This window comes from Leopardus geoffroyi, chromosome D1, assembly GCF_018350155.1.
Source record: "Leopardus geoffroyi isolate Oge1 chromosome D1, O.geoffroyi_Oge1_pat1.0, whole genome shotgun sequence".
Classification (NCBI taxonomy): Eukaryota; Metazoa; Chordata; class Mammalia; order Carnivora; family Felidae; genus Leopardus; species Leopardus geoffroyi.
The window spans coordinates 33,586,398-33,613,680 of record NC_059329.1 but is presented as its reverse complement, the minus strand read 5'-3'; the positions used below and the strand labels follow the sequence as shown (position 1 = coordinate 33,613,680).

The 27,283-nt window shown below is 35.7% G+C and overlaps 1 protein-coding gene across 2 annotated transcripts in view; it reads left to right on the top strand.

Moving 5' to 3' along the window:
- CNTN5 (contactin 5) overlaps positions 1-27,283 on the top strand; it is a 1,378,474-nt gene that overhangs the window by 1,282,888 nt on the left and 68,303 nt on the right. For both annotated transcript variants that reach the window (XM_045483542.1, XM_045483543.1), the window contains 2 exons: positions 3,919-4,077; positions 22,291-22,440. In XM_045483542.1, the coding sequence (XP_045339498.1) occupies positions 3,919-4,077; positions 22,291-22,440 (309 nt within the window). The remainder of the gene's footprint in view (positions 1-3,918; positions 4,078-22,290; positions 22,441-27,283) is intronic.

Genomic DNA, 27,283 nt, shown 5'->3' with positions numbered 1-27,283 from the left:
ATATTATATTGAATCTTTGTCTTATGTGGTAATGACTTAATTTTAAAACATTCTTTTACTTATTAATTATTACACAATATTCCAAATTCAGAACACAACTCCTCTGTCCTTTCTTACCTTCTTTTTTCTATCTTTCATCTCTCCTTGTAAAAATATTTATTGGGGGCCTAATAAATGCCAAGTACTATGTTGAATATTTAGCCCAGTGGAAATTATAGAAAAATAATTATAGCCAACTTAAGATCTGCTATAATGAGATGTAAAATATACTCCCCAGACACTTGAACATAACATTATCATTATCTGGCATTTGTTTTTTGTAAAAGATCTGTCTCTGCCACAGGATTTTAACATATCTAGACCTGAAGCCCTATCTTGTCCTCCTATAAGGCATTTGCCCCACTCATCTCTCACCACTCAGCACATTGTTTTATGCACAATGTCAGATAAATGTTTGGTTAAATAGTATATACTTACAATAGAACATACATACAACATTGGAAGCTTTCTTTAAAGTAATGACTTTGGGGTGCCTGGGTGGCTCAGTCAGTTAAGCGTCTGACTTCGGCTCAGGTCACGATCTCACAGTTTGTGAGTTCAAGCCCCACGTCAGGTCTGTGCTGACAGCTTGGAGCCTGCTTCGGATTCTCTGTCTCCTTCTCTCTCTGCCCCTCCCCAACTTGTGCTCTATGTCTCTCAAAAAATAAATAAATGTAAAAAGAAATTAAAATAATGACTTTAAAAAATAATTTTACTTGCTTGTTGTGCAGAATCAGAAAATCCAAACAAGTAAAGAATAAAATTTAAATCATCTACATCCTCATTTCCAAGCAATAAACACCATACATACTTTAATGCATTTCTTTCCAGTCTTTTCATTATGTATTTGGGAAGTAACTATACACTTAGATTTACATATAATTTTGTATTCTATTTTTTTTCCACTTATTATAATGTGAACATTTCCCACATCAGTAAATAATCTTAAATATTAGGCAGTTTAATGACTACCTAATATTTTATCATAAAATTTAATGATTTAAATATTACATGATTATTGGACAATTACTTATTTACAATGGTTTGTATTATAAATAATTGCACACAGTGAGTGTCCTGAATACATGATTCTTATTCACTTTCACTGATTATTTTGCTAAGGCCTATACTTGGGAAAATAGCCACATATAGAGAAAAATACTTGGGTATTTATTAATTATGTTGTAAATTCCTTTTTGTTCTAGCTGAATTTTTAAAAATTATTGAGAATAAATATTACCTATTGTTAAAAGAAATATACCTTTCTTTAAGAAAACTAACTTAAACATTTTCTAGAGCATTAATACTCATAAAGGCCTCCTCAAAACTCATGTAGTGTTACTTCTACCATTGTCTTTTGGGTCAGATACTGACAAGCCAGCCCAGATTGAGGAAGGTGAAAGAATAGGCTCCACCTTTCAAAGACGGAATGGCCTGCATGTACAGGAGAAAGAAGTGATGGTGTCCGTCTTATACACAGACTGCCACAAAGTCCTAAATGCTTTCTTCAAATGCCATCTATATATCTACCGCATAATTTAAATGTGCTTTTCCTTAACATACACTTTTTCTCTGTCTTCCCTTCCTTCAGTTAAAACTACTTTCTATATTAACAGTGAAAGGAGAAAGGATCTGTGTACCCCTTGCTTATCTGAACAAATAAGGCATTAAAATCAGATCCAAATTCATATCTTAGCTGTGCCATTCACTAACAGAATGACTTGAGAAAAAACTTCTCCTCTTAAGAATGGATTTTCTGATACACACTGCCTACCATAACACCTAACATATAATAAGATTTATTGACTAAGAAACTTATTTATTTATTGGCTAACCAATGTCTGAGATTTCATTATAACCTCTATGAAATAAGAATAATGCCAATCTCAAAGTTACATAGAAATAAATGAACAAGTTAATGTTTGAAAAATACTTAGTACAGGGCCTTAATACAGTGACATGTGGCTATGGTAGTTATTAGTAATATTATTACAGTTAATATTCTTATCATTATTATGTTATCATCATTATAGTTGCTCTTCTATATTCGTGTCACCAGACTAACAACTTGTTACACATCTTCTTCAGCACCTGGACCTCATTTATTTACCTCATCTCATCTTTAGCCACTGTTTTAACGCTTTGCACAGTCATACAGATGACACATCAAACATATTCTTCCATAAGTCCTTCTTACATAAGGCTGACCTTGTCAGCCTTAATAACCATATTCCCCACTCCCCTCCAGATAAACACAAATTCTAATTCAAAAGTATCCTACTGGAATTTTCTCTTCACAAATTCCAATTCTTATATCTTTCCATCATAATAATGTGATTTCCTTGATTCCTTTCTTTTATTCTAGTCTATCAGCACCTTTCTGGCTTTACTTGACTCCCTAGCCAACCTTGACACCATGGTTATTCACACCATTGGCATCTTTGATGATAAACAAAACCAAATTATAAATTCCTAAATCTGAATGGAATCAATTGATAAAAATTTTCACTTCTTGTTTCCTGAAAATGTCATTTGCTTCATGAGGCTTTTAAAATTCTTTTTTCATCTCCTTGTTCCTTCCTCAAAATTCTCTACCCAGAGGTCTTTACTAACTGCCTCCATTTCTCCATCCCTCCACTATTTCTTAGCTCCTTACAGACTAGGTCAGGCCCTCCTGATCAGATGTTGTAATCACCAAATCTGATTCAGCAAAGTTAGACTAGAAATCCAGGACCAGAGCCAAAGAAAGTAGTTAAAAGATCCCATTCAGATTTAAGAATTTGTAAATTTGGTTTGTCATCAAAGATGTCTGGTGTGAATGACAATGACATCAAGGTGGACTAGGGAATCAAGTGAAGCCAGAATGGTACTGTAGGACTAATTCAGAAAATAACTTAAAATACTTAAGAGAGGTTTTTATTTTTTTTCATTGAAAATAAAACATCCTTACAGCCTGAATTGTCCATATGAGGGAATAGAAAAATATTAATAAAAAACGTAGCATGCTTTTCAGCCACTAAAATAAACCAATAAAATAAATAGAGTGTTTATAAACACTCTACAGATCTTTAAATGTTATTAGATAACACTGTTTTAGAAGTGATAGTACAAAGGTATATTTCTTCTATAATATCACAGTTGTTTCTTGAAGGTAGAGTCTATGTGCACATAGATTATCACTATTCTATGCCAATTTTTCATGATCATAAGAAAAATAATCTTCTCTGATTCACCACTTTCCCACCCTGGCTCAAAATCATCATCATCATCATCATCATCACCACCACCATCAGATCACACCTTCCTTTCTAACCCTTCACAAAAATTTTAAGCTTAAAGTTTTTTTTTTAATTTTTTAAAAATTTTAATGTTAAAGTTTAAGCTACCTGAGAGTTACATCACAGTATGTGTACACTGCAGGTTTCCAGAATGTAAAAATTAGGCCCATACACCTATAGAGCTTTAGTAATAATGGGATCATTTTTGTTTCTGATACCTTTCAGAACAAAGGTTTCTGATTGCCTTTCACTCTATTGTTGCCTCTGTAAACTGTGATATATTTCAACAGCCATAGTTGATATTGACATTCATATTCTTGTATGTGTTTCTCTTTTTGTTTCTTTTCCTGTACAATATAATGCTAATGGGTAGTTTCTTCCAAGCACAAAATGTTAGGCGAAAAAGTCAAATCTATAATTCAGTTACCGTAGAAATCATGGAAACTGCATCTCTTTTCTCTTTATTGTCAATTTTCATTACTAAATATTTATTTCATCAGGATGGTTAGATAATTTGATTGGATCTTTATTGGAAATACATTTTCCAACAGCTCCTCTTCATGGCTTGTACTTAAATTTATCCATTCCCTTTTGTCTATAGGTCCCCCAGGCCCACCAGGGATAGTGATTGTTGAAGACATCACGGAAAGCACAGCCACACTCTCCTGGAGTCCTGCATCTGACAACCACAGTCCAATCTCCTCCTACAACTTGCAGGCTCGCAGCCCATTTTCGCTGGGCTGGCAAACAGTAAAAACAAGTAAGAGTCTCTAAGACAACATCAGAGGCAACCTGAGTAGCTTCCTATGTCATAAACTGTATTTGCTAGCAATCTCAATAGGATCATTTTGGATTCTGGCAACTGTTATTTATTACGATACTAACCATTGTTTGCCTCCTTTTATAAAGCTACCTTGCTTTCTTCTCTCAATTCCCAAGAAGAAACCATATCATTTATATTTGTTTGTTTATTGAAATAACTTTGGATTCAAATGGAAATTGTAGAACTAGTACAAAGATTTCCTATGGACCCATTCCTCAGCTCTCCCTAATTATAACATTTTACATAACAATGGTACAATTCTTAAATCAGAAAGTTAACATTGGTACAATGTTATTAACTGAGCTACAGACTATTCACATTTCACCAGTTTTTATATACAAATTTTCGGTGTGCAGTCCCATAAAATTTTATGAGATACTATTTTATAGACTCAAACCACCAAGACAATCAGATATAGAATTTTTCCATTATTCTAGTTCCTTGTGCTACCTCTTTATAGTCACACACCTGTTTTATTTCCTTTTATTTTATATGTGTTTCGTTTCCAAAAGGAAAATCTAACATAAAATTACATTATTTAAAATAATGTGGCATTTTAATGTTTACTTTAAACATGCTTGTATAATAATTGCCCTATTTTTAAAGTCATTTTCTTCCCTGATAGTTTGCTTTTAATGTTGTAACCACACTCCTATCTCTCCAAATGTGGCAGTCTGCAGGCATATGGGAAATTACAATCACTTGATAGTTATTAGAAACTTATATAGCATATTAGTATTTAAAAGTATGTAATATATATAAAATACAATCTTCAGAAGTAGTTGCCCATCCTGAGTAAGGATTTGTGATTTTGTTTTATTTTATATATAAATATAAAATTTACTCTGTTTAGAAGTAAAATATAAAAGTAAAATTTCTGAGAGCAGTAACCATAAAACTCAGTTAACCAGAATGTTACAGAAGTAGAGTGGTCCATTTTGCTGCTTAAATAAATTAAGTTTAAACAGAAATTTATTTTTGTATAAAAATTTACAATTTGGGAGAGAGGAAGCATACTCATCTGTATGCAAAATACTATTAGCTTTTTTTAAATATTAGTTTCCTACATTAACTTATAGAATTTATTTTATCATTATAATGTATTATACATATATACATATTAATTTGTAACATATATAATGATGGGTATTCGCTTCATTTCTGGCTCCATGTCAACCCTGTGATAGCTCTATAGATTCAAGAAACTGTGGGACTTGGGGTCCCTGGGTGGATCAGTCAGTTAAGCATCTCTCGGTTCAGCTCAAGTCACGTTCTCATGGTTTTGTGAGTTTGAGCCCCGCATTGGGCTCTGTGCTGACAATGAGTCTGCTTGGGATTCTCCCTCTCTCTCTCTCTCCCTCTCTCTCTCTCTCTCTCTGCTGCTCCCCAGCTCACCCTGTCTATGTCTCTCTCTAAATAAATAAATAAATAAACAAAAAAAAAGAAATTTGGGGAATCTCTAGGTTCAACAGATAATTCTGGAAAAATCACAAAGTCAAGCCACATGAATAGGTTTATTCAAGAAAACTTATAACCTCTGCCACAGTGCTTTATGTTTTCATTTGTGTGACAGCCCAAACTTTTTGCTTTGCAGCCAGGAAATGGATTCACCTTAAATCTGGTGTTGTGCACTCACCATGCGCATTTTCCCTCCTGTAGCTATGCTACATGCCCACTCTTGCCACACTGCCCATACTTCGTGGGACATTTTCCTTATGAGCACATTGCAATACATACAAATGTTTTCTTGTTCATTCCATGCCCATGTTTTTGTCCTTCTTACCTTAACACATGACATGGCAATCCAGGACATCTAATCTTCCTGCTATTACAACCAGTTTCCTAGTAACTCGTATCTTGATTTCTCACATCTTGATTCACCTGCTTTCATTTTTGTTGTTTGATAGATAGAAAGAATAAAAGTGTATGTATGTGTGTATATAGATACATATATAAAATGTAGAATTTTTTGGCAAAGGGAAAATGAAAGAGAGATTGTGTGTGTGTGTGTGTGTGTGTTGCGTGTGTGTGTGTGTGTGTGTGTGTGTAGGGCTTAGGCATTTGGACTAAATGTTATTTTGGGGGGTTACTTGTTTGAAAAGTCTCTCCTATGAAGTTGCATTGTAATATTTCTAATTTAACTTGAGCACTGGAACATTTTTAAGTTGAGAGTTCTTTTAAAATTCAGTTCAGCAAGTACTTATTAAGAAATTTATGTTTGTCTATAATTACAAGGAAATACATATTTCTCAGATATATATTTCTATAAATGATCAATTTTATTTGCTCTTGATAAGACTCTAAGTAATAGAGTCTAATAGATAATTTTCTAGAGTAATTATTTAGAGTAATAGATAAGTAATAAGATTCTAGCAAGATGACTCCTTATCTAATGAGGTCACTCATTTCTCCATTTCTCCATGCCATCCTCAAGGCAAGCATGCCCAGGAGGAGCACTCAACTTTTACCTGCTCTGAAGTACAATTTTAAATGGTTTTTGTCCCCAGCTAAATCTGACCACAACTCTTTTTCATGCCTATAATAAGGAAAGAAGTCCCTTTGGAACCACATTAGTTCCCAGTGGACCCAAAAGGCCAGTGGACCTTTTGTTTTGATAGTTGCTTTTCATCTAAATCAACTTCAGTAGAGATAAAGTCTAATGCAGAAATATCTATTAGAAAGAAGAAATGGATCTGGCATTTGAATTCTCTGATAAAGTTAATGCAGTTAATAAGTGAGTATTTAAAAATTACCTAAGATTCTTTGTACACAAAATAGTGAATTACTTATTTTTGCCAAGTGATGAGTTGCATGCATATGGACATTCTAACTAATGATACTTAAAATTAACTTATTAATATTGCCTGTTCAACAATCAGACTAAAATGTGACTGTGAATGTGACCAATTCATTCATTTTGAAGGAAGTATGAAAATAGCCATAGGAAATAGACAATTTCACTTGCAGACCCTTTTTCTGTTAAAATAAATGGTTTTTGATGTGGAAACCTGATTTTTTTCTTTATGTTATTGAAAAGTATTACCCAGTTTACTATTTTATTGTGTCCTCTTAGGAATAACAAAATCACCTATAATCATAGAATGTATTGGTCATCGTTTACTTAATTCACACATGTTTCTTAACTATTCTTTCAGTGGATATGTCTTCTATCTGCATATATTTTCCACTGATTGATTGGTTGATTAAATTTGTCAACAAGACAGACTTATTTACATTATTAAATTATGTAATTAAATTCTAGGATGCAATTCTTTTACAAACAAAGTCATTTTAACAAGCTTCTCTCCATGAATCAATATGGGGTTCTTCACTATTTTTAGTCACTTTTTAAACATTTTTAATCACTGTATTCTCACTGAAGCAGATATTCTCTTTGAAAATATCTTGTTCCCATACTTCCAGAAAAAAAAATCTTTATAACAAGTACCTTCAAGGTTTTAAAAATATTTATTTTAGCATACATACACCACTATCTTTTATCTCCACAACATTGCACTTGAAAACAAAATCCTAATTTTATAAAAGTTTGTTTTTAATTTATTTCATAAAATGTTATTTCATCAAAAATATTAATATCTTCAGTATATACTACTTACAGAAGCAAAAAATTAGAATTTATAAATATTTTTATTTAATTTTTAAACAGGGATTAGATTTAGACTATAGGGTGAGGGAGAGACTTTAAAACCTATAGTTAGAAGATGGCTGCATAGGAGGACACTGGGCTCACTGTGCGTCCTGCTAATCACTTAGATTCCACCTACACCTGCCTAAATACCCCAGAAAAATGCCAGAGGATTAGCAGAACAGAGTCTCCGGAGCCAAGCGCAGACGAGAGGCCCACGGAAGAGGGTAGGAAGGGCAGCGAGGCGGTGGTGCGCACTCCACGGACTGGCGGGAGGGAGCCTGGGCGGAGGGGCAGCTCGCCGGCCAAGCAGAGCCCCCGAGTCTGGCTGGCAAAAGCGGAGGGGCCTGACGGACTGTGTTCCCACAGCAAGCGGGACTTAGCGTCTGGGAGGTCATAAGTTAAGCTCTGCTAGGAAAGCGGGAAGGCTGGAGGACAAAGGGAGGGAGAGTTGCTGAGCCCTGGGAGAACAGAGCTCAGTTTGGCGGGGAACAAAGGCGCTCGCCAGCGCCATCTCCCCCGCCCATCCCCCAGCCAAAATCCCAAAGGGAACCGGTTCCTGCCAGGGAACTTGCTTGCTCCGCGCAAACACCCAACGCTGTGCTTGAGAAGCCACCCCTCCGGCAGCTGGTCTGACTCCCTCCCGCTGCCACAGGGCCCCTCCTGAAGTGGATCACCTAAGGAGAAGCAAGCTAAGCCTGCCCCTTCTGCCCCCATGCACCTTGCCTACCCACCCCAGCTAATATGCCAGATCCCTAGCACCACAAGCCAGGCAGTGTGCAAGTAACCCAGATGGGCCACACCACCCCACAGTGAATCCTGCCCCTAGGAGAGGGGAAGAGAAGGCACACACCACTGTGACTGTGGCCCCAGCGGTGGGCTGGGGGGAGACATCAGGGCTGACTGCAGCCCTGCCCACCAACTCCAGTTATACGCCACAGCACAGGGGAAGTGCCCTGCAGTTCCGCACCACTCCAGGGACTATCCAAAATGACCAAACAGAAGAATTCCCCTCAAAATAATCTCCAGGAAATAACAACAGCTAATGAACTGATCAAAAAGGATTTAAATGATATAACAGAAAGTGAATTTAGAATAATAGTCATAAAATTAATCACTGGGCTTGAAAACAGTATAGAGGACAGCAGAGAATCTATTCCTACAGAGATCAAGGGACTAAGAAACAGTCAGGAGGAGCTGAAAAACGCTTTAAACGAGATGCAAAATAAAATGGAAACGACCACGGCACGGACTGAAGAGGGGAGGAGAGAATAGGTGAACTAGAAGATAAAATTATGGAAAAAGAGGAAGCTGAGAGAAAGAGAGATAAAAAAATCCAGGAGTATGAGGGGAAAATTAGAGAACTAAGTGATACACTAAAAAGAAATAATATACGCATAATTGGTATCCCAGAGGAGGAAGAGAGAGGGAAAGGTGCTGAAGGGGTACTTGAAGAAATAATAGCGGAGAACTTCCCTGAACTGGGGAAGGAAAAAGGCATTGAAATCCAAGAGGCACAGAGAACTCCCTTCAGACATAACTTGAATCGATCTTCTGCACGACATGTCATAGTGAAACTGGCAAAATACAAGGATAAAGAGAAAATTCTGAAAGCAGCAAGGGAAAAACAGGCCCTAACATATAAAGGGAGACCTATAAGACTCGTGACTGATCTCTCTTTTGAAACTTGGCAGGCCAGAAAGAATTGGCACGAGATTTTCAGTGTGCTAGACAGAAAAAATATGCAGCCGAGAATCCTTTATCCAGCAAGTCTGTCATTTAGAATAGAAGGAGAGATAAAGGTCTTCCCAAACAAACAAAAACTGAAGGAATTTGTCACCACTAAACCAGCCCTACAGGAGATCCTAAGGGGGATCCTGTGAGACAAAGTACCAGAGACATCGCTACAAGCATAAAACATACAGACATCACAATGACTCTAAACCCGTATCTTTCTATAATAACACTGAATGTAAATGGACTAAATGTGCCAACCAAAAGACATAGGGTATCAGAATGGATAAAAAAAACAAGACCCATCTATTTGCTGCCTACAAGAGACTCATTTTAGACCTGAGGACACCTTTAGATTGAGAGTGAAGGGATGGAGAACTATTTATCATGCTACTGGAAGCCAAAAGAAAGCTGGAGTAGCCATACTTATATCAGACAAACTAGACTTTAAATTAAAGGCTGTAACAAGAGATGAAGAAGGGCATTATATACTCATTACAGGGTCTATCCATCAGGAAGAGCTAACAATTATAAATGTCTATGCACCGAATATGGGAGCCCCCAAATATATAAAACAATTACTCATAAACATAAGCTACCTTATTGCTAAGAATGTGGTAATTGCAGGGGACTTTAACACTCCACTTACAGAAATGGATAGATCATCTAAACACACGGTCAATAAAGAAACAAGGGCCCTGAAGGATACATTGGATCAGATGGATTTCACAGATATATTTAGAACTCTGCATCCCAAAGAAACAGAATATACTTTCTTCTCGAGTGCACATGGAACATTCTCCAAGATAGATCATATACTGGGTCACAAAACAGCCCTTCATAAGTTTACCAGAATTGAAATTATATCATGCATACTTTCAGACCACAATGCTGTGAAGCTTGAAATCAACCACAGGAAAAAGTCTGGAAAACCTCCCAAAGCATGGAGGTTAAAGAACACCCTACTAAAGAATGAGTGGGTCAACCAGGCAATTAGAGAAGAAATTAAAAAATATATGGAAACAAACGAAAATGAAAATACAACAATCCAAACGCTTTGGGACGCAGCGAAGGCAGTCCTGAGAGGAAAATACATTGCAATCCAGGCCTATCTCAAGAAACAAGAAAAATCCCAAATACAAAATCTAACAGCACACCTAAAGAAAATAGAAGCAGAACAGCAAAGACAGCCTAAACCCAGCAGAAGAAGAGAAATAATAAAGATCAGAGCAGAAATAAACAATATAGAATCTAAAAAAACTGTAGAGCAGATAAACGAAACCAAGAGTTGGTTTTTTGAAAAAATAAACAAAATTGACAAACCCCTAGCCAGGCTTCTCAAAAAGAAAAGGGAGATGACCCAAATAGATAAAATCATGAATGAAAATGGAATTATTACAACCAATCCCTCAGAGATACAAACAATTACCAGGGAATACTATGAAAATTATATGCCAACAAACTGGACAACCTGGAAGAATTGGACAAATACCTAAACACCCACATTCTTCCAAAACTCAATCAGGAGGAAATAGAAAGCTTGAACAGACCCATAACCAGCGAAGAAATTGAATCGGTTATCAAAAATCTCCCAACAAATAAGAGTCCAGGACCAGATGGCTTCCCAGGGGAGTTCTACCAGACATTTAAAGCAGAGATAATACCTATCCTTCTCAAGCTATTCCAAGAAATAGAAAGGGAAGGAAAACTTCCAGACTCATTCTATGAAGCCAGTATTACTTTGATTCCTAAACCAAACAGAGACCCTGTAAAAAAAAAGAACAACAGGCCAATATCCCTGATGAATATGGATGCAAAAATCCTCAATAAGATACTAGCAAATCAAATTCAACAGCATAAAAAGAATTGTTCACCATGATCAAGTGGGATTCATTCCTGGGATGCAGGGCTGGTTCAACATTCACAAATCAATCAACGTGATACATCACATTAATAAAAGAAAAAGAAGAACCATATGATCCTGGCAATCGATGCACAAAAGGCCGTTGACAAAATCCAGCACCCCTCTTAATAAAAACCCTTGAGAAAGTCGGGATAGAAGGAACATACTTAAACACCATAAAAGCCATTTATGAAAAGCCCACAGCTAACATCATCCTCAATGGGGAAAAACTGAGAGCTTTTTCCCTGAGATCAGGAACATGACAGGGATGCCCACTCTCACCGCTGTTGTTTAACATAGTGTTGGAAGTGCTAGCATCAGCAATCAGACAACAAAAGGAAATCAAAGGCATCAAAATTGGCAAAGATGAAATCAAGCTTTCGCTTTTTGCAGATGACATGGTACTATACATGGAAAATCTGATAGACTCCACCAAAAGTCTGCTAGAACTGATACATGAATTCAGCAAAGTTGCAGGATACAAAATCAATGTACAGAATCAGTTGCATTCTTATACGCTAATAATGAAGCAACAAAAAGACAAATAAAGAAACTGATCCCATTCACAATTGCACCAAGCAGCATGAAATACCTAGGAATAAATCTAACCAAAGATGTAAAAGATCTGTATGCTGAAAACTATAGAAAGCTTATGAAGGTAATTGAAGAAGATTTAAAGAAATGGAAAGACATTCCCTGCTCATGGATTGGAAGAATAAGTATTGTCAAAATGTCAATACTCCCCAAAGCAATCTACACATTCAATGCAATCCCAATCAAAATTACACCAGCATTCTTCTCGAAACTAGAACAAGCAATCCTAAAATTCATATGGAACCACAAAAGGCCCCGAATAGCCAAAGTAATTTTGAAGAAGAAGACCAAAGCACGACGCATCACAAACCCAGACTTTAGCCTCTACTACAAAGCTGTAATCATCAAGACACCATGGTATTGGCACAAAAACAGACACATAGACGTATGGAATAGAATAGAAACCCCAGAACTAGACCCACAAACGTATGGCCAACTCATCTTTGACAAAGCAGGAAAGAACATCCAATGGAAAAAAGACAGTCTCTTTAACAAATGGTGCTGGGAGAACTGGACAGCAACATTCAGAAAGAAGAAACTAGACCACTTTCTTACACCATTCACAAAAATAAACTCAAAATGGATAAAGGACCTGAATGTGAGACAGGAAACCATCAAAACCCTAGAGGAGAAAGCAGGAAAAGACCTCTCTGACCTCAGCCGTAGCAATTTCTTACTTGACACATCCCCAAAGGCAAGGGAATTAAAAGCAAAAATGAACTACTGGGACCTTATGAAGATAAAAAGCTTCTGCACAGCAAAGGAAACAACCAACAAAACTAAAAGGCAACCAACGGAATGGGAAAAGATATTTGCAAATGACATATCAGACAAAGGGCTAGTATCCAAAATCTATAAAGAGCTCACCAAACTCCACACCCGAAAAACAAATAACCCAGTGAAGAAATGGGCAGAAAACATCAATAGACACTTCTCTAAAGAAAACATCCGGATGGCCAACAGGCACATGAAAAGATACTCAACGTCGCTCCTTATCAGGGAAATACAAATCAAAACCACACTCAGATATCACCTCACTCCAGTCAGAGTGGCCAAAATGAACAAATCAGGAGACTATAGATGCTGGAGAGGATGTGGAGAAATGAGAACCCTCTTGCACTGTTGGTGGAAATGCAAATTGGTGCAGCCACTCTGGAAAGCAGTGTGGAGGTTCCTCAGAAAATTAAAAATAGATCTACCCTATGACCCAGCAATAGCACTGCTAGGAATTTATCCAAGGGATACAGGAGTACTGATGCATAGGGGCCCTCGTACACCAATGTTTATAGCAGCACTCTCAACAATAGCCAAATTATGGAAAGAGCCTAAATGTCCATCAACTGATGAAAGGATAAATAAATTGTGTTTTATATACACAATGGAGTACTACAGGGCAATGAGAAAGAACGAAATATGGCCCTTTGTAGCAACGTGGATGGAACTGGAGAGTGTGATGCTAAGTGAAATAAGCCATACAGAGAAAGACAGAAACTATATGTTTTCACTCTTATGTGGATCCTGAGAGACTTAACAGAAACCCATGGGGGAGGGGAAGGAAAAAAAAAAAAAAAAAGAGGTTAGAGTGGGAGAGAGCCAAAGCATAAGAGACTCTTAAAAACTGAGAACAGGGGCGCCTGGGTGGCTCAGTCGGTTAAGCGTCCGACTTCAGCTCAGGTCACGATCTTGTGGTCCGAGGGTTCGATCCCCGCGTCGGGCTCTGGGCTGATGGCTCAGAGCCTGGAGCCTGCTTCCAATTCTGTGTCTCCCTCTCTCTCTGCCCCTCCCCCGTTCATGCTCTGTCTCTCTCTGTCTCAAAAATAAATAAACGTTAAAAAAAAATTTTTTTTTTAAACAGAATAAACTGAGGGTTGATGGGTGGTGGGAGGGGGGGAGGGTGGGTGATGGGTATTGAGGAGGGCACCTTTTGGGATGAGCACTGGGTGTTGTATGGAAACCATTTTGACAATAAATTTCATATATTGAAAAAAAAATAAAACCTATAGTTATTTCTAAGAAAATATAAATATATGTACCTTTGGGAAGAAGTATTTTTATAGATTATATTCGTTTTCTTTTTTAATGTAAAGCCTGAAATAATTACATCAAGGTTAAAACTGAAATTAAATGTAATTTTTATCACACTTGGCAATTTGAACTCCTCTTTCATTCATTCAATACAAATTTGTCAAACACCTTCCAGGTAGTATTTTAGGCCCTATCCTTGCGGATATTGTATTCTCATGGGTGAGTACAAACAATAAAGAGGGAACATAATAAACAAGTACAAATCTATAGTCATCAAGACAGTATGGTATTGGCACAAAAACAGACACATGGAACCATGGAACGGAATAGAAAACCCAGAAATGGACCCACAACTGTATGGTGAAATGATCTTCAACAAGGCAGGAAAGAATATCCAATGGACAAAAGACAGTCCCTTCAACAAATGATGTTGGGAACACTGGACAGCAACATGCAGAAGAATGAAACTGGACCACTTTCTTACACCACATACAAAAATACAAAGTGGATTGAAGACCTAAATGTGAGACAGAAAACCATCAAAATCCAAGAGAAGAACACAGGCAGAAACCTCTTTGACCTAGGCCACAGCAACTTCACCAGTCATATCACCAAAGACAAGGGAAACAAAAGCTAACATGAACTATTGGCACTTTATCAAGATAAAAAGGTTCTGTGCAGCCAAGGAAACAATCAATAAAACTAAAAGTCAACCTACAAAATGGGAGAAGATATTTGTAAACAACAAATCTGATAAAGGTTTAGTATTCAAAATCTATAAAGAACTTGTCAATCTCATCACCCAAAAACAACCCAGTTAAGAAAGGGGCAGAAGACATGAATAGACCATTTTCCAAAGAAGACATCCATATAGCTAAAAGACATATGGAAAGATGCTCAACATCACTCATCATCAGGGAAATACAAATGAAAAGCATGATGAAGTACCACCTGACACCCATCAGAATGGCTTAAATGAACAACATAAGAAACAACAGTTGTTGGTGAGGATGTGGAGAAAGGGGAACTCTCTTGCGCTGCTGGTGGGAATACTAACTGGTGCAACCACTATGGAGAATAGTATGGAGGTTCCTCAAAACACTAAAAATAGAAACACCCAAGGATCCAGCAACTGCACTATTAGGTATTTACCCAAAAGATACAAAAATACATATATGAAGGGGTACATTCACCCCCAATATTTATGACGGCATTACAACAATAACCAAACTATGGCGAGAGCCCAAAAATCCATTGACTGATAAATGAATAAAGAAGATATGGTATATATACAATGGATGATTATTCAGCCAACAAAAAGAATGAAATCTTGCCATTTACAACAATGTGGATAGAGCTAAAGTGTATTATGCTAAGCAAAGTAAGTCAGAGAAAAACAAATACCAGATGATTTTACTGATATGTGGAATTTAAGAAACAAAACTGACGAATATATGGGAAGTGGCGATGAAAAGAAGAGAGGGAAACAAATCACAAGAGACTCTTGATAGAGAAGAAATTGACGGTTGATGGAGGGAGGTGGGTGGGGGATGGACTAGAGAGGTGATGGGTACTAAGGAGGGCACTTGTGATGACACTGGTTGTTGCATGTAAGTGATAAATCACTGAATTCAACTCCTGAAACCAATATTGCACTGTATGTTAACTAACTAAAATTTAAATAAAAAATAAAAACGAAACAACACAAAGAAGTTAGTGAACAAAAAAATTAAGGAAGTATTGTAAGGAGGATCAGAAGTATTATGGTATAGGCAGTGTATTTGTCTGCTGAGGCTACCATAACAAAAGACCATAAACTTGGTGGTTTAAATAACAGAACTTTTTCTTCTCACATTTCTAAAGCCTGGGAATTCTAAGATCTAGGTGCCGGCCAATTTGATTTAATTCTTGGTGAGAACTCTCCTCCTGGCTTGCAGCTGCAGCCTTCTCACTGTGTCCTCACACGGAAGAGAAAAAAGGAAGTGAGTGCTCTGGAATCTCTTCTTATAAGGACACTAATTCTACCAGATAAGAACCCCATCCTTGTTACCTCATTTAAGTATAATTACTTCCTATTTTTTTAAAGGTTCTTTAAATTTTTTTCAATGTTTATTTATTTTTGAGAGACAGAGACAAAGTGTGAGCAGGAGAAGGGCAGAGAGAGAGGGGGACACAGAATCCGAAACAGGCTCAAGCCTCTGAGCTGTCAGCACAGAGCCTGATGTGGGGCTCAAACCCACGAACATTGAACCATGAGATCATGACCTGAGCCGAAGTCAGACACTTAACCAACTGAGCCACCCAGGCGCCCCCTTCCTATTCTCAACATAGTCTGAACTAATGTATTAAAGATAAGACTTAGAATATCAGTCTTCCAGTGTCTCTCCATTTCTTTCAGAATGAAAACCCAACTCCTATGTGACTTGGTCCTATCATCTTCTATCATTCTCCATTCATCTTTACCATTTTCCCCAGAGCTCACTTTGCTCCTGACTCACCAATATTCTAATGTTCTTACATATAATGCTTCTAATACCTTTACACTAGTTGTGCCTTTTACCTGACATGCTTCTCCCCTAGATATCGGCATAACTAAATCCACATTTCCTTTAAAACTTCACTCGACTGTGTCTTCTCAATGAGACTTATCCTGATCATTTTATTTAAAATTGAAACCTGCCTGATGTGGATTGAATTGTGACTCCTCCAAAGTTTATATGTTGAAGCTTTAACCCCCAGTGAATACAGGTGTTCACTGTGGTTATAGGACCCCTGTATGTGTGGATATAGAGCCCCTAAGCATAGGCAATTAGATACATGAGGATTCAGTTTAAGAGAGAGGTTTAGAATAAAGATATAAACTGGAAAGTTATTGGCATATAAATTTCTTTTATAAACATAAGATTGCATGTCATGTAAAGTATATGAACACAAAATAAAGAAGAAAAAAGTAGAAAAATTGAGCCCTGGAGCATTTCAATAGTAAGAAGTTGTAGAAAAGAGGAAAAAGACAAAGGATACAAAAGAAAACTAACCATTTAGTTAAAAGGAAAACCAAGACAATGTGATATCCTGGAAGACAAAAGAATAAAATTCATTAAGGAAAAGGAAGTAATCAACTCTGTCAAATGCTACTGACAGGTGAAGTGTGATGAAGATTGAGAATTTATCATTGATCTTAGCAACATGGAGGTCATTGGTTACCTTGACAATAGTAATTTTAGTAAAATAATAAAGACTAAAGTCTCACAAAAATGGGTTCAAAATAGGAGGTCATTTGCCACAATAACTGGGATGCACCGTGTTTCAGTATTTGCAAATCAAGCAGTGTGATATCCCACATTAACAAGACAAAGGATAAAAATCCTATGATCATCTCAATAGGTGCAGAAAAAGCATTTGACAAAGAACTACATCCATTCATGATAAAAAAAAACTTAACAAAGTAAGTATTGAAGGAACATATCTGACAACATAATAAAGGCCATGCATGAAAACCCCATAGCTCAATGGTGAAAACTGAGAGCCTTTCCTCTAAGATCAGAACCCAAGACAAGGATGTCCTCTTTCACCACTTTTATTTAAAATAACACTGGAATTCCTAGCCACAGAAATCAGACAAGAAAAATTAATAAAAGGCCACCAAATTGGTAGGAAAGAAGTAAAGCTCACTATTTGCAGATGACGTGATACTATATAGATACTACCCTAAAGACTCCACAAAAAACTACTAGAACTGATAAATTAATTCAGTAAAGTCAGAGGACACAAAATTAATATACAGAAATCTGTTGCATTTCTATATAATAGTAATGAAGTAGAGGAAAGAAAAATTTAAAAATAACAATTCCACTTATAGTTGCACCAAAAATAATGAAATACCTAGTCTAAAGTTATCCAGGGAAGTGAAAGACTGGTACTTTGAAAACTATAACGCTGATGAAAGAAATTAAAGATGACACAAACAAATGAAAAGATATTCCATGTTGATAGATTGGAAGAACCAATATTGTTTAAATGTCCATTGTATCCAAAGCAATCTACAGACTTCAAGTAATCCCTATTAAAATGCCAATAGCATTTTTTCACAGAAATACTAAAATTTGAATGGAACAATAAAAGACCCTGAATACCCAAAGCAATATTGAAAAAAAAAAAAAAAAAGAACAAAGCTGGAGGTATCACATTCCCAGATTTCAAGATATACTACAAAGCTGTAGTAATCAAAACAGCATGGTACTAGCACAGAAGTAGACACATAGATCAATAGAACAGTATAAAGACCCCCAAAATAAACCCATGTGTATATAGTCAATTAATCTACAACAAAGGAGACAAGAATATACAATAGGGAAAAGATACCCTCTTCAGTAAATGGTGTTGGGAAAACTGGACAGCTACATGCAACAGAATTAAAACTGGACCACATTCTTACACCATACACAAGAATAAACTCAAAATAGTTTAAAGACCTAAGTGTAAGACCTGAAACCATTAAATTCCTAAAAGAAAGCATAGGCAGTAATTCCTTTTATATCAGCCATAGCAACATTTTTCTAGATATGTCTCCTATGGAGAGGGAAATAATAGCCAAATTAAACTATTAGGATTACACCAAAATAAAAAGCTTTTACACAGTGAATTAAACATTAATAAAACAAAAAGGCAACTTACTGAATAGGGGAATATATTAGCAAATAATATATCTGATAAGGAGTAAATATCCAATATATATAAATGCAACACCAAAAAAAAAAAAAAAACAAATAATCTGATTTAAAAATGAGCAGAGGGTCTGAATATACAGTTTTGCAAAGAAGGCATACAGATGGCTAAAAGACACATGCAAAGATGCTCAATATCACTAATCATCAGGGAAATACAAATTAAAACCACAGTGAGATATACACTAGTCAAAATGGCTAGTATCAACAAGATAAAAAATAATAAATGTTGGCAACAATGTAGAGAAAATGAAGCTTTGGGCACTGTTGATAGGAATGCAAATTGGTGCAGCCACTATGGAAAACAGTATGGAGGCTCCTCAAAAAATTAAAAATAGAATTACCATATGAATGAGTCATTCCACTATTGGGTATTTACCCAAAGAAAAAGGAAACACTAATTTAAAAAGATATACCCACCCTTATATTTATTGTAGCACTTTTTTCATAATTGTCAAGATTGGAAGCAACCCAAGCGTCTGTTGATAGATGAATGGATAAAGAAGATATGCTACATGTATATAATGGAATGTTAAAAAGCCATAAAAAGAATGAGATCTTGTTATTTGCAACAATATGGATGGACCTAGAGAGTATAATGATAAGTGAAGTCAGTCAGAGAAAGACAAATACCATATGATTTCACTTATATGTGGAATTTAAGAAACAAAAACAAACAGAAAGAAGGTACAAACAAACAAACAAAAAAACAGAGACTCTTAAATACTGAGAACAAACTGGTGGTTGTCAGAAAGGAAGTAGGTGGGGGAAAGGGTAAAAAGATAAAGGGAATCAACAGCACATTTCTCTTGATGAGCACTGAGTAATGCATAGAATTTTTGAATCATTATATTGTACACCTGAATCTAATATATCACTGTATGTTAATTCATTAAAAAAAGAAAGAATGAGGGGCACCTGGGTGGCGCAGTCGGTTAAGCGTCCGACTTCAGCCAGGTCACGATCTCGCGGTCCGTGGTTCGAGCCCCGCGTCAGGCTCTGGGCTGATGGCTCAGAGCCTGGAGCCTGTTTCCGATTCTGTGTCTCCCTCTCTCTCTGCCCCTCCCCCGTTCATGCTCTGTCTCTCTCTGTCCCAAAAATAAATAAACGTTGAAAAAAAAAATTTAAAAAAAAAAAAGAAAGAATGAAAGAAAACATAGACAAAACTTTTAAGAAGTTTTGTTGCAAAAGGAAGTGAAGAAATCATATTTTGATATCAGCAATTTTATAATTTGCCTATGGGTTAAAGTGAGACAAGGAGAAAAGAAAGGAATCCAGGATAACTCCAAGATCTTGGCTACAACACCCATAAGAATACAATTATCATTCACTGAATAGGGAATACTTCAGAAATAGGAGGTGGAATTTAAGGTTGAGAACCATATCCAAATAGAAATGTCCATTAGGCCATTGGACAAATGAGTTTGGAGTCTAGGGAAGAGGCTCATGGATGAAAATAATTGGCGCCATAGCACACAGAAGGTATTTAAAACCATAAAACTAGATAAGATCACCAAGGAGTTAGTAGAACTGGGTAAATCTAAAAGATGAAAAGAAATCAGCAATGGTGACTAATAAGACATAGTCATGTCAGAAAAAAACAGAAGTTATGTTTTAAAAAGTATTTCAAAGAAAAAAGAATGTGTCAAAGAATGATGTTAGGTCACGAAAGATGAGGAACAGAGACCTGACAATAGGGTTAGTAATAAAGACCATTGGCAATCTTGACAGGAGTGGTAATGGGAGAAAGCTGGAGGTAAGAGCTTAAAGGTAGGATATCTTCTTCCCATCTTTATGTTTAGAGTGAGTAAAAAGGAAAATAATTAGAGACAGCAAATAATAGCACAAACAGCTCTCAAGAAGTAGAACCTGCATGAAGGCTAGAAGGAGAGGAAGTTTTGAGAGAATTTTGTTTTGTTTTTGCAGGGTTTTGGTGGGGAAAATACCTTCATGCTTATATGCTAATGGAAAAAATCCATTGGAGACAAAGGAGAGGGTGTACACAACCAAGATGGACTGGTTACTCTTGTCTACTATATCTTAAGAGAGCCATCCCTTCAGAGGCATAAAATTTCCTTACTGGGGATTAAGGATTATATTAAAGTAAAAGTTGGAAGGATGTTCAGGAAGGAAAATGATATACAGATTTTGCTAATAAAGGATTATGAATTCCAGAGGTCACAGTAAACAGATTTCACAGAGTAGAGAAGGAGGGGAACTAGGGCAGAAAAGGATATGTGCAGAATTCTATGGGGATTAGAATAAAAAGGATGAGGGATGACTTAGATGTCTAGAGTTGCTTGAGGTGACTGACGTAAACAGAAGTAAATGAAACAGTGAGGTAAGTCTTTTATGGATCAAAGCAAGTATTGATGATACAGTGTAGGCTAGGAGATAGGGAGGGCTAACTGTCTGGAGAAATCTTCCCATGTTATATTTGAAAGGCAGCATTTCACCAAGCTATGAAGTGAGCAGTGGCCTTTTTTCCCCTATGTCTTAGACTCCAAGGATGTTGCTCAGCTGCCAGTGCAGTCAGGCAGACTTTTCTCCAGGTCTTCATTTCACTGCCTCAAAAAAATTCAGCTTTGCAGTAATATGACGTTTGTCAGGCAGCCCACACTGCCAATGCTCTGATCATTCACCTTTCACAGAACTGATTATTTGTTAACATTCTCTTGACACATTTCAAAAGATATTTTCATGTAAAATCCAAATTCCATATTGTCATAGTAAAATTGAACAGTCATCAAATCAAGAGCCTCCCCCATCTTAACACGCTTACACAGAAATCCAGTATTGACATAAATCCAGAGGATCTTTGCATATCCTAAGGAAGGTTCTCCTATTTCCCTATTTCCACACCTGTGACAAATGTTCTTTCCTGAAATATTTCCTAGACAGCAGAGCTGAATGAACAAGAAAAGCAGTCCCAAATATAGCATATATACTAAGTAAAAAGTATTTTATTCCATGATAATTGTATTGACAATTTTGTGTTTTAATAAAATCAAACTTTAGCACAAAAATCATTCCAAGAAGAGTGCAGAGCTTCTGCTTAGATTCCACAAACCTGTTTTTAAATTAGAGGGGTTTGCAGCTTTTAACTGCCAAGTGGCTAAGCATGCCTGCCAGAACTGAGAGACGCAAACTGCTCAAGAAATTTCCCTAGAAATTTAAGAACTATTTGCTTAAATTATAGCACAGTAAGCCTCTTATTTGAGGCTGAGAGGTTGACAAAATGATTTTTAGTGTAGATAATGGCAAGTTATGTAACAGAAATTTATGTATAAAGATGAAATGAAAGAATTCTAATTAACTACAACAATCTTTGATATGGACAAGTGCTTACTTCCTAAAGATTGATTTTCATTTTACTAATGAGACCAGAGACGACACCATGACCTTGTGTAATAAGGAATTATGCATCAGTTTACTGATTCTGTTATACCTGTGATATCCTTGATCGCCATTTGTAACTGTTTCTGAGTCCTCCTAATGCCATGAAATCTCTTTCCTCGCCATAGTCCCAGAAATCATAACAGGTGACATGGAGTCAGCCATGGCAGTGGACCTTAACCCCTGGGTGGAATATGAATTTAGAGTGGTGGCTACCAATCCAATTGGGACTGGAGATCCAAGCACCCCATCTCGAATGATCCGTACAAATGAGGCAGGTAAGAATTTTGGAGAATCAGAATTCAATTTAGCATGTGCTAATCATTTTGAAAGCAAGTTGAATTACCCATGATTGCTTGCTTTAGTATAATTTTTTTTCTGGATTCACTTACCTAGACATCATAAAATTATTTCCTTTAAAATAATTATTTCATTTTATTTGTTTTCAGATCTTTTTCTTCTTGTTTCTGCAAATGCATCTAGATGTTTCAATTTCCTCCCAACCCTAGCACTCATCTTCAAGTTACCATGAAATTGAAGCAGTTAATTTCTTTTTCTAATTATGTACTAATTTTATATAGCAAATCCATAAAATTCAGAATAGATATGCCCACCTCTTTTTCTCCAGTGGTTAACAGTAAACTTTAATTTCAGTGTACTTCCTTAGAACTCTATATTGCCCTTCACCACCTACATGTCATAAATTATACTCTGCAAAGGCAAACATCATCTTAAGTTGACTTGCTGCCCCCTTGACACCTATGTGTACAATAAATATCCATCTCCTTCCTGACAGAAAATATAGCATTCTTCTGGTCTTTTGGAATGAATTATCTCTAAAATGTTTTTAATGGTCACATAGAGGAATTAGCAATTTTATTTAAAAACAAATTTTAGGGACACCTGGGTGGCTCCGCTGGTTAAGCATCCAACTCTCCATTTCAGCTCAAGTCATGATCTCATGGCTTACAGGGTTTGAGCCCCACATAGGGCTCTGTGCTGACAGAATGGAGCCTGCTTAGGATTCTCTTCCTCTTTCTCTGCCCCTCTCCAACTTGGGCGGGCATGCTCTCTCTCAAAAATAAACTTTAAAACAATTAAAAATATTAAAAAACAAAATTTAAATATCTAGCCCAAAATATGGAAAAAGAAAAAAAATAAAGAAAAAATTTTCATAAAGTTTTTATTACTTTGAACAAAGTTTTATTGACTTATCAATAAGGACTTATCTCTTTTAAGGACTTATCTCTTATGTCCTATAAAATTGTCTACTAAAAAATGTCTAGTAGGGCACTAGCTTAGGCAAACACAGATGTGAATAATGCTGATGAGACCAATCCGAAAACAGAAAAAGGGGTAAATTTCAGATACAAGGAGGAAAAAAACAAATAATTTTAATATTTTTACACTCTGATAATATATGAATCTCAATCATTAGAATGTCAGTGCACTGAGAATGAGGATTTTTGTATAATGTTGTAGTGTTATATCTTCAGCACCTAAGACAATATTTTGGCACTGGTACTCTGTATGTTTTTGTTGACAGATTAAAGGAAATATTCCTTCTATTTCCTTCACATGCCCCTACCCAACCAGTACCTAGGTAAGAGATACATATAGATAGAAGACTAAGAATTAATTGTTCATTTTGTGTTATGGTTATAGAATTGAACCAAAAATGTGATTTGTAAATTCTTACAAATTGAATAAAGCTTATAATAATTAAAATAAACCATCAAAAGAGTTTATTTTTTCCTCTAAAACACACTAGGTCTAATCCTTTGAAAAAAAGACAAAAATACCAAATGGTTAATTTATTGCACTAAGTGGGAATAGCTATACAAAAGTTATTCAAATTATTTCTATATAAAAATTAAGCAATCAAGAAAATAAAAGATAAAGTAGCCTAAATATGTTGGAAAAGATTCATTCACAGAAAATCCAACTTTTCTGCTTTTGTGATTTGCCTAGTACAAGTTGTTTTTTTTCTGCTATTTTTTCAATAGTTTGAATTTTAAATTGAATATTAATTGCCTGGTTAGATTTTCATGCATTCATAAATCAGCCATGCTTTCATTGTGTACAGGTGTTCACTAATTAAGAGTATAACAGGTTACTCATTTCTCATTTTATGCAGTCACTATGTAGATATTGAAATGACTGCCAATATTAGTACTTATGCTCACATATTTTCTAAAAAAAAACTGCCTTATTTTGCATATTGTTAATTGTGTTTAAACAAAGGCAAAGATTACTGCCTAATTCAGAGGTTCTCTATAAATATTCATTTTGAAAATAAATAATCTGTTTCAGATGAATAATCCTTTTAGACTTTTATAGTATAAATCTCCTTGTACAATTTAAAAACACTTCAGCAAAAACACTTTTATTTTTCAAGGGAAATTGCATTCAGATGATACATTCTGAAAGACCTGACCCTCATCTCTTCCTGCAGCTACCTCAATCATATAACTCAAGCCTTTCCATTTTATTAGTTCTATATACATGGCATACTTTATTTAGTCTGTTAAAATCTCATGGAAGAGAAAAGAAATAGCATGAAAACTGCATGCAATGCACCCCTTTGAAAGTTAGTTGAGGAAGGCTTGTACAGTCTACTTAATGCTTCTTGTACTTTGGTACCACACAGGGCTAAAACTACTAATGGTGCTGAACCAAGTGTTGAGTTTTGTGTCTGTTTTATCAGGCAGCACAGATTAAAAGGGACACAAATATCCTGAGATGCCCTCTCAACTGACATACTCTGCCTCTTTTAAGTACATGTTCTGCATTTTAAAAGATGATCCTGTTCTAACGGACCAAGTAATCTCTGAAAATCAACAGAGCTACTTGAGAAAGAGAAGCTCTTGAGAAAGAGAAAGGTCTCACATTCAAGATATTGAGTTGAAAGTTTTATGTTCCTTTAAAAGTATCCTATTTACTTGAATATTCTAAATCCCAATGCAGGTTTAGTAAAGCATTTTTACCTTGGGATTGTTTCTTTCCCACACACCAAAAAAAAATAATTTTTCTTTGCAGTTTCCTCTAAGATATATTTTGAATTTTAGACTCATCAAAATACTCTTAACAGTCAATAAATATAAGATAAATTGGGTCAATGTGACTTATTATTAGAATATCAAAATAGTAATATACATATGTTTTTTACTTTAATGCACATTTGTATTTATTTATTTATAGTATAATTTTCATACAAGTTTTTGTAGATGATATATGTAGATACATGATAGGTAAGTAGATAGATAAATAGATGATAGATAAATAGATAGATTATAGATAGATAGGCAGATAGATATAATTCTGTTTTATTTTGGAAATGTGTTACTATCATCAAACCCATATATTATTTTGGGTTGGGTAAAGGAAATGCTTTCTCTATCATTTAAAAAGAGAACACAAGAGAAAAAAAAATCACATTTTAGGAAGTGAATGTAAAATATACACTTTTAGGAAGTGAATGGAAAAATGGAAAAATATGTAAAAATGAATACAACAACAGCAATTTTCTTATTTAATTGAACTTTAATATTCCACAATTTATGCATTTATAACACTAATTGTTGAATATAAATGAAAAGGACATAAGATAGAGTTAACTATGTAATCTATTATTTAGAAAGGTTTGGTTTTCTCTGTAGTATAAAATGTTTATTATTATCAAAGCTCTTTGTATAAATCTCAATATCTGCAGTTCTTTATTTCAAATAATGAAATAACAGAAGAGCACCTGGGTGGCTCAGGTGGTTGGGTGTCTTACTTCAGCTCAGGTCATGATCTCATGGTTCCTGAGTTCAAGCCCTACTCGGGCTCTGTGTTGACAGCTCAGGGCCAGGAGCTTACTCTGGATTCTGTGTCTCTTTCTCTCTCTCTCCCTCCCCACTTGCACTCTGTCTCTCTCTCTCTTTCTCAAAAATAAATAAACATCAAAAACAAATTTATGATGAAATAAGAGATTGAGAAAGAAAGAAAGAAAGAAAGAAAGAAAGAAAGAAAGAAAGAAAGAAAGAAGAAAGAAGGAAAGAAAGAAGGAAAGAAAGAAAAGAAGCTTCTATCTTCAACCTGTAATTAAAAATTTGAGTTTTAGAATTAGGCAGATCTGGATTAATGTTATCTGCTGTTTATTAGCAGTGAAATAGATAAGATATATAAATTGCTCAAGGCTCAATTTTCCCACTTATAAAATGGAGACAATCACAACCTACTCCATTGGCTCTTTATATTAAATAATATAATGCATGTAAAGAGCTTAACATAGTGCCTGGCACATGGTAAATGCTTAATATTAGCCACTTATCATCATCATCATCATCATCATCATCAATGTAAATGAGTTATTACTTTGTTCAATGGAAGTTTTAACAATAGTAATTATGCATGTCACTTTTTTCACATTTAGGAAATATTTTCAGGTTAAATGTATGTCTATTGATACAATAAGTATAATACACTTTCTTGGCTTATATCTGGCTCCTCCAAGATGCCCTCCTATTGAGAAGTCTCTGCCACAGACTGCACCATCAAGTCTGGCCACTCAGCCCACCTGATGGCTTGGGAATCAAGGGAGACTTTCAGAATGTGGTGCACAGTACACATGATGCCTCTCCTCTAAATCTCCGTCTCTACCCCTGTCTAGCTTTCCATGCTGCATTTGTTATCTAGCCAGATACCAGTCTATAAGTAGATTGTGAAATTGTACCAGTATATGGCCATTTTCTTTGTTTCTTATAGCATAGACAAGACAAAAGGAGCAGAAAAAGAGAAGTGTCAAATTAAAGAACTTGCTTAAAAAATTTGTTTCACATTCATATAGTTTTCCAGTTGCTTAGCACATTGTATTCTGACCTGCCATTCTTTCTTGACTCTGAAATGGAAAAGGACACACACATATTTCTGGCCATAGAAAGCAAAATATTTTTTCTACATTTAATAGGTAAATGCTTGGCCAGATAATTGAGTGTCAAGTAGACAATCAGATGAAAATCTTTCCTAGTCTTAGCATTTTCTGCACTGCATCATAGTTATGTAATTGGTTTACTAACAGACTGAACTCTGTGTAATTTTAACATAAAATAATTTTATTTTCTCCATTATGCTTCCTCT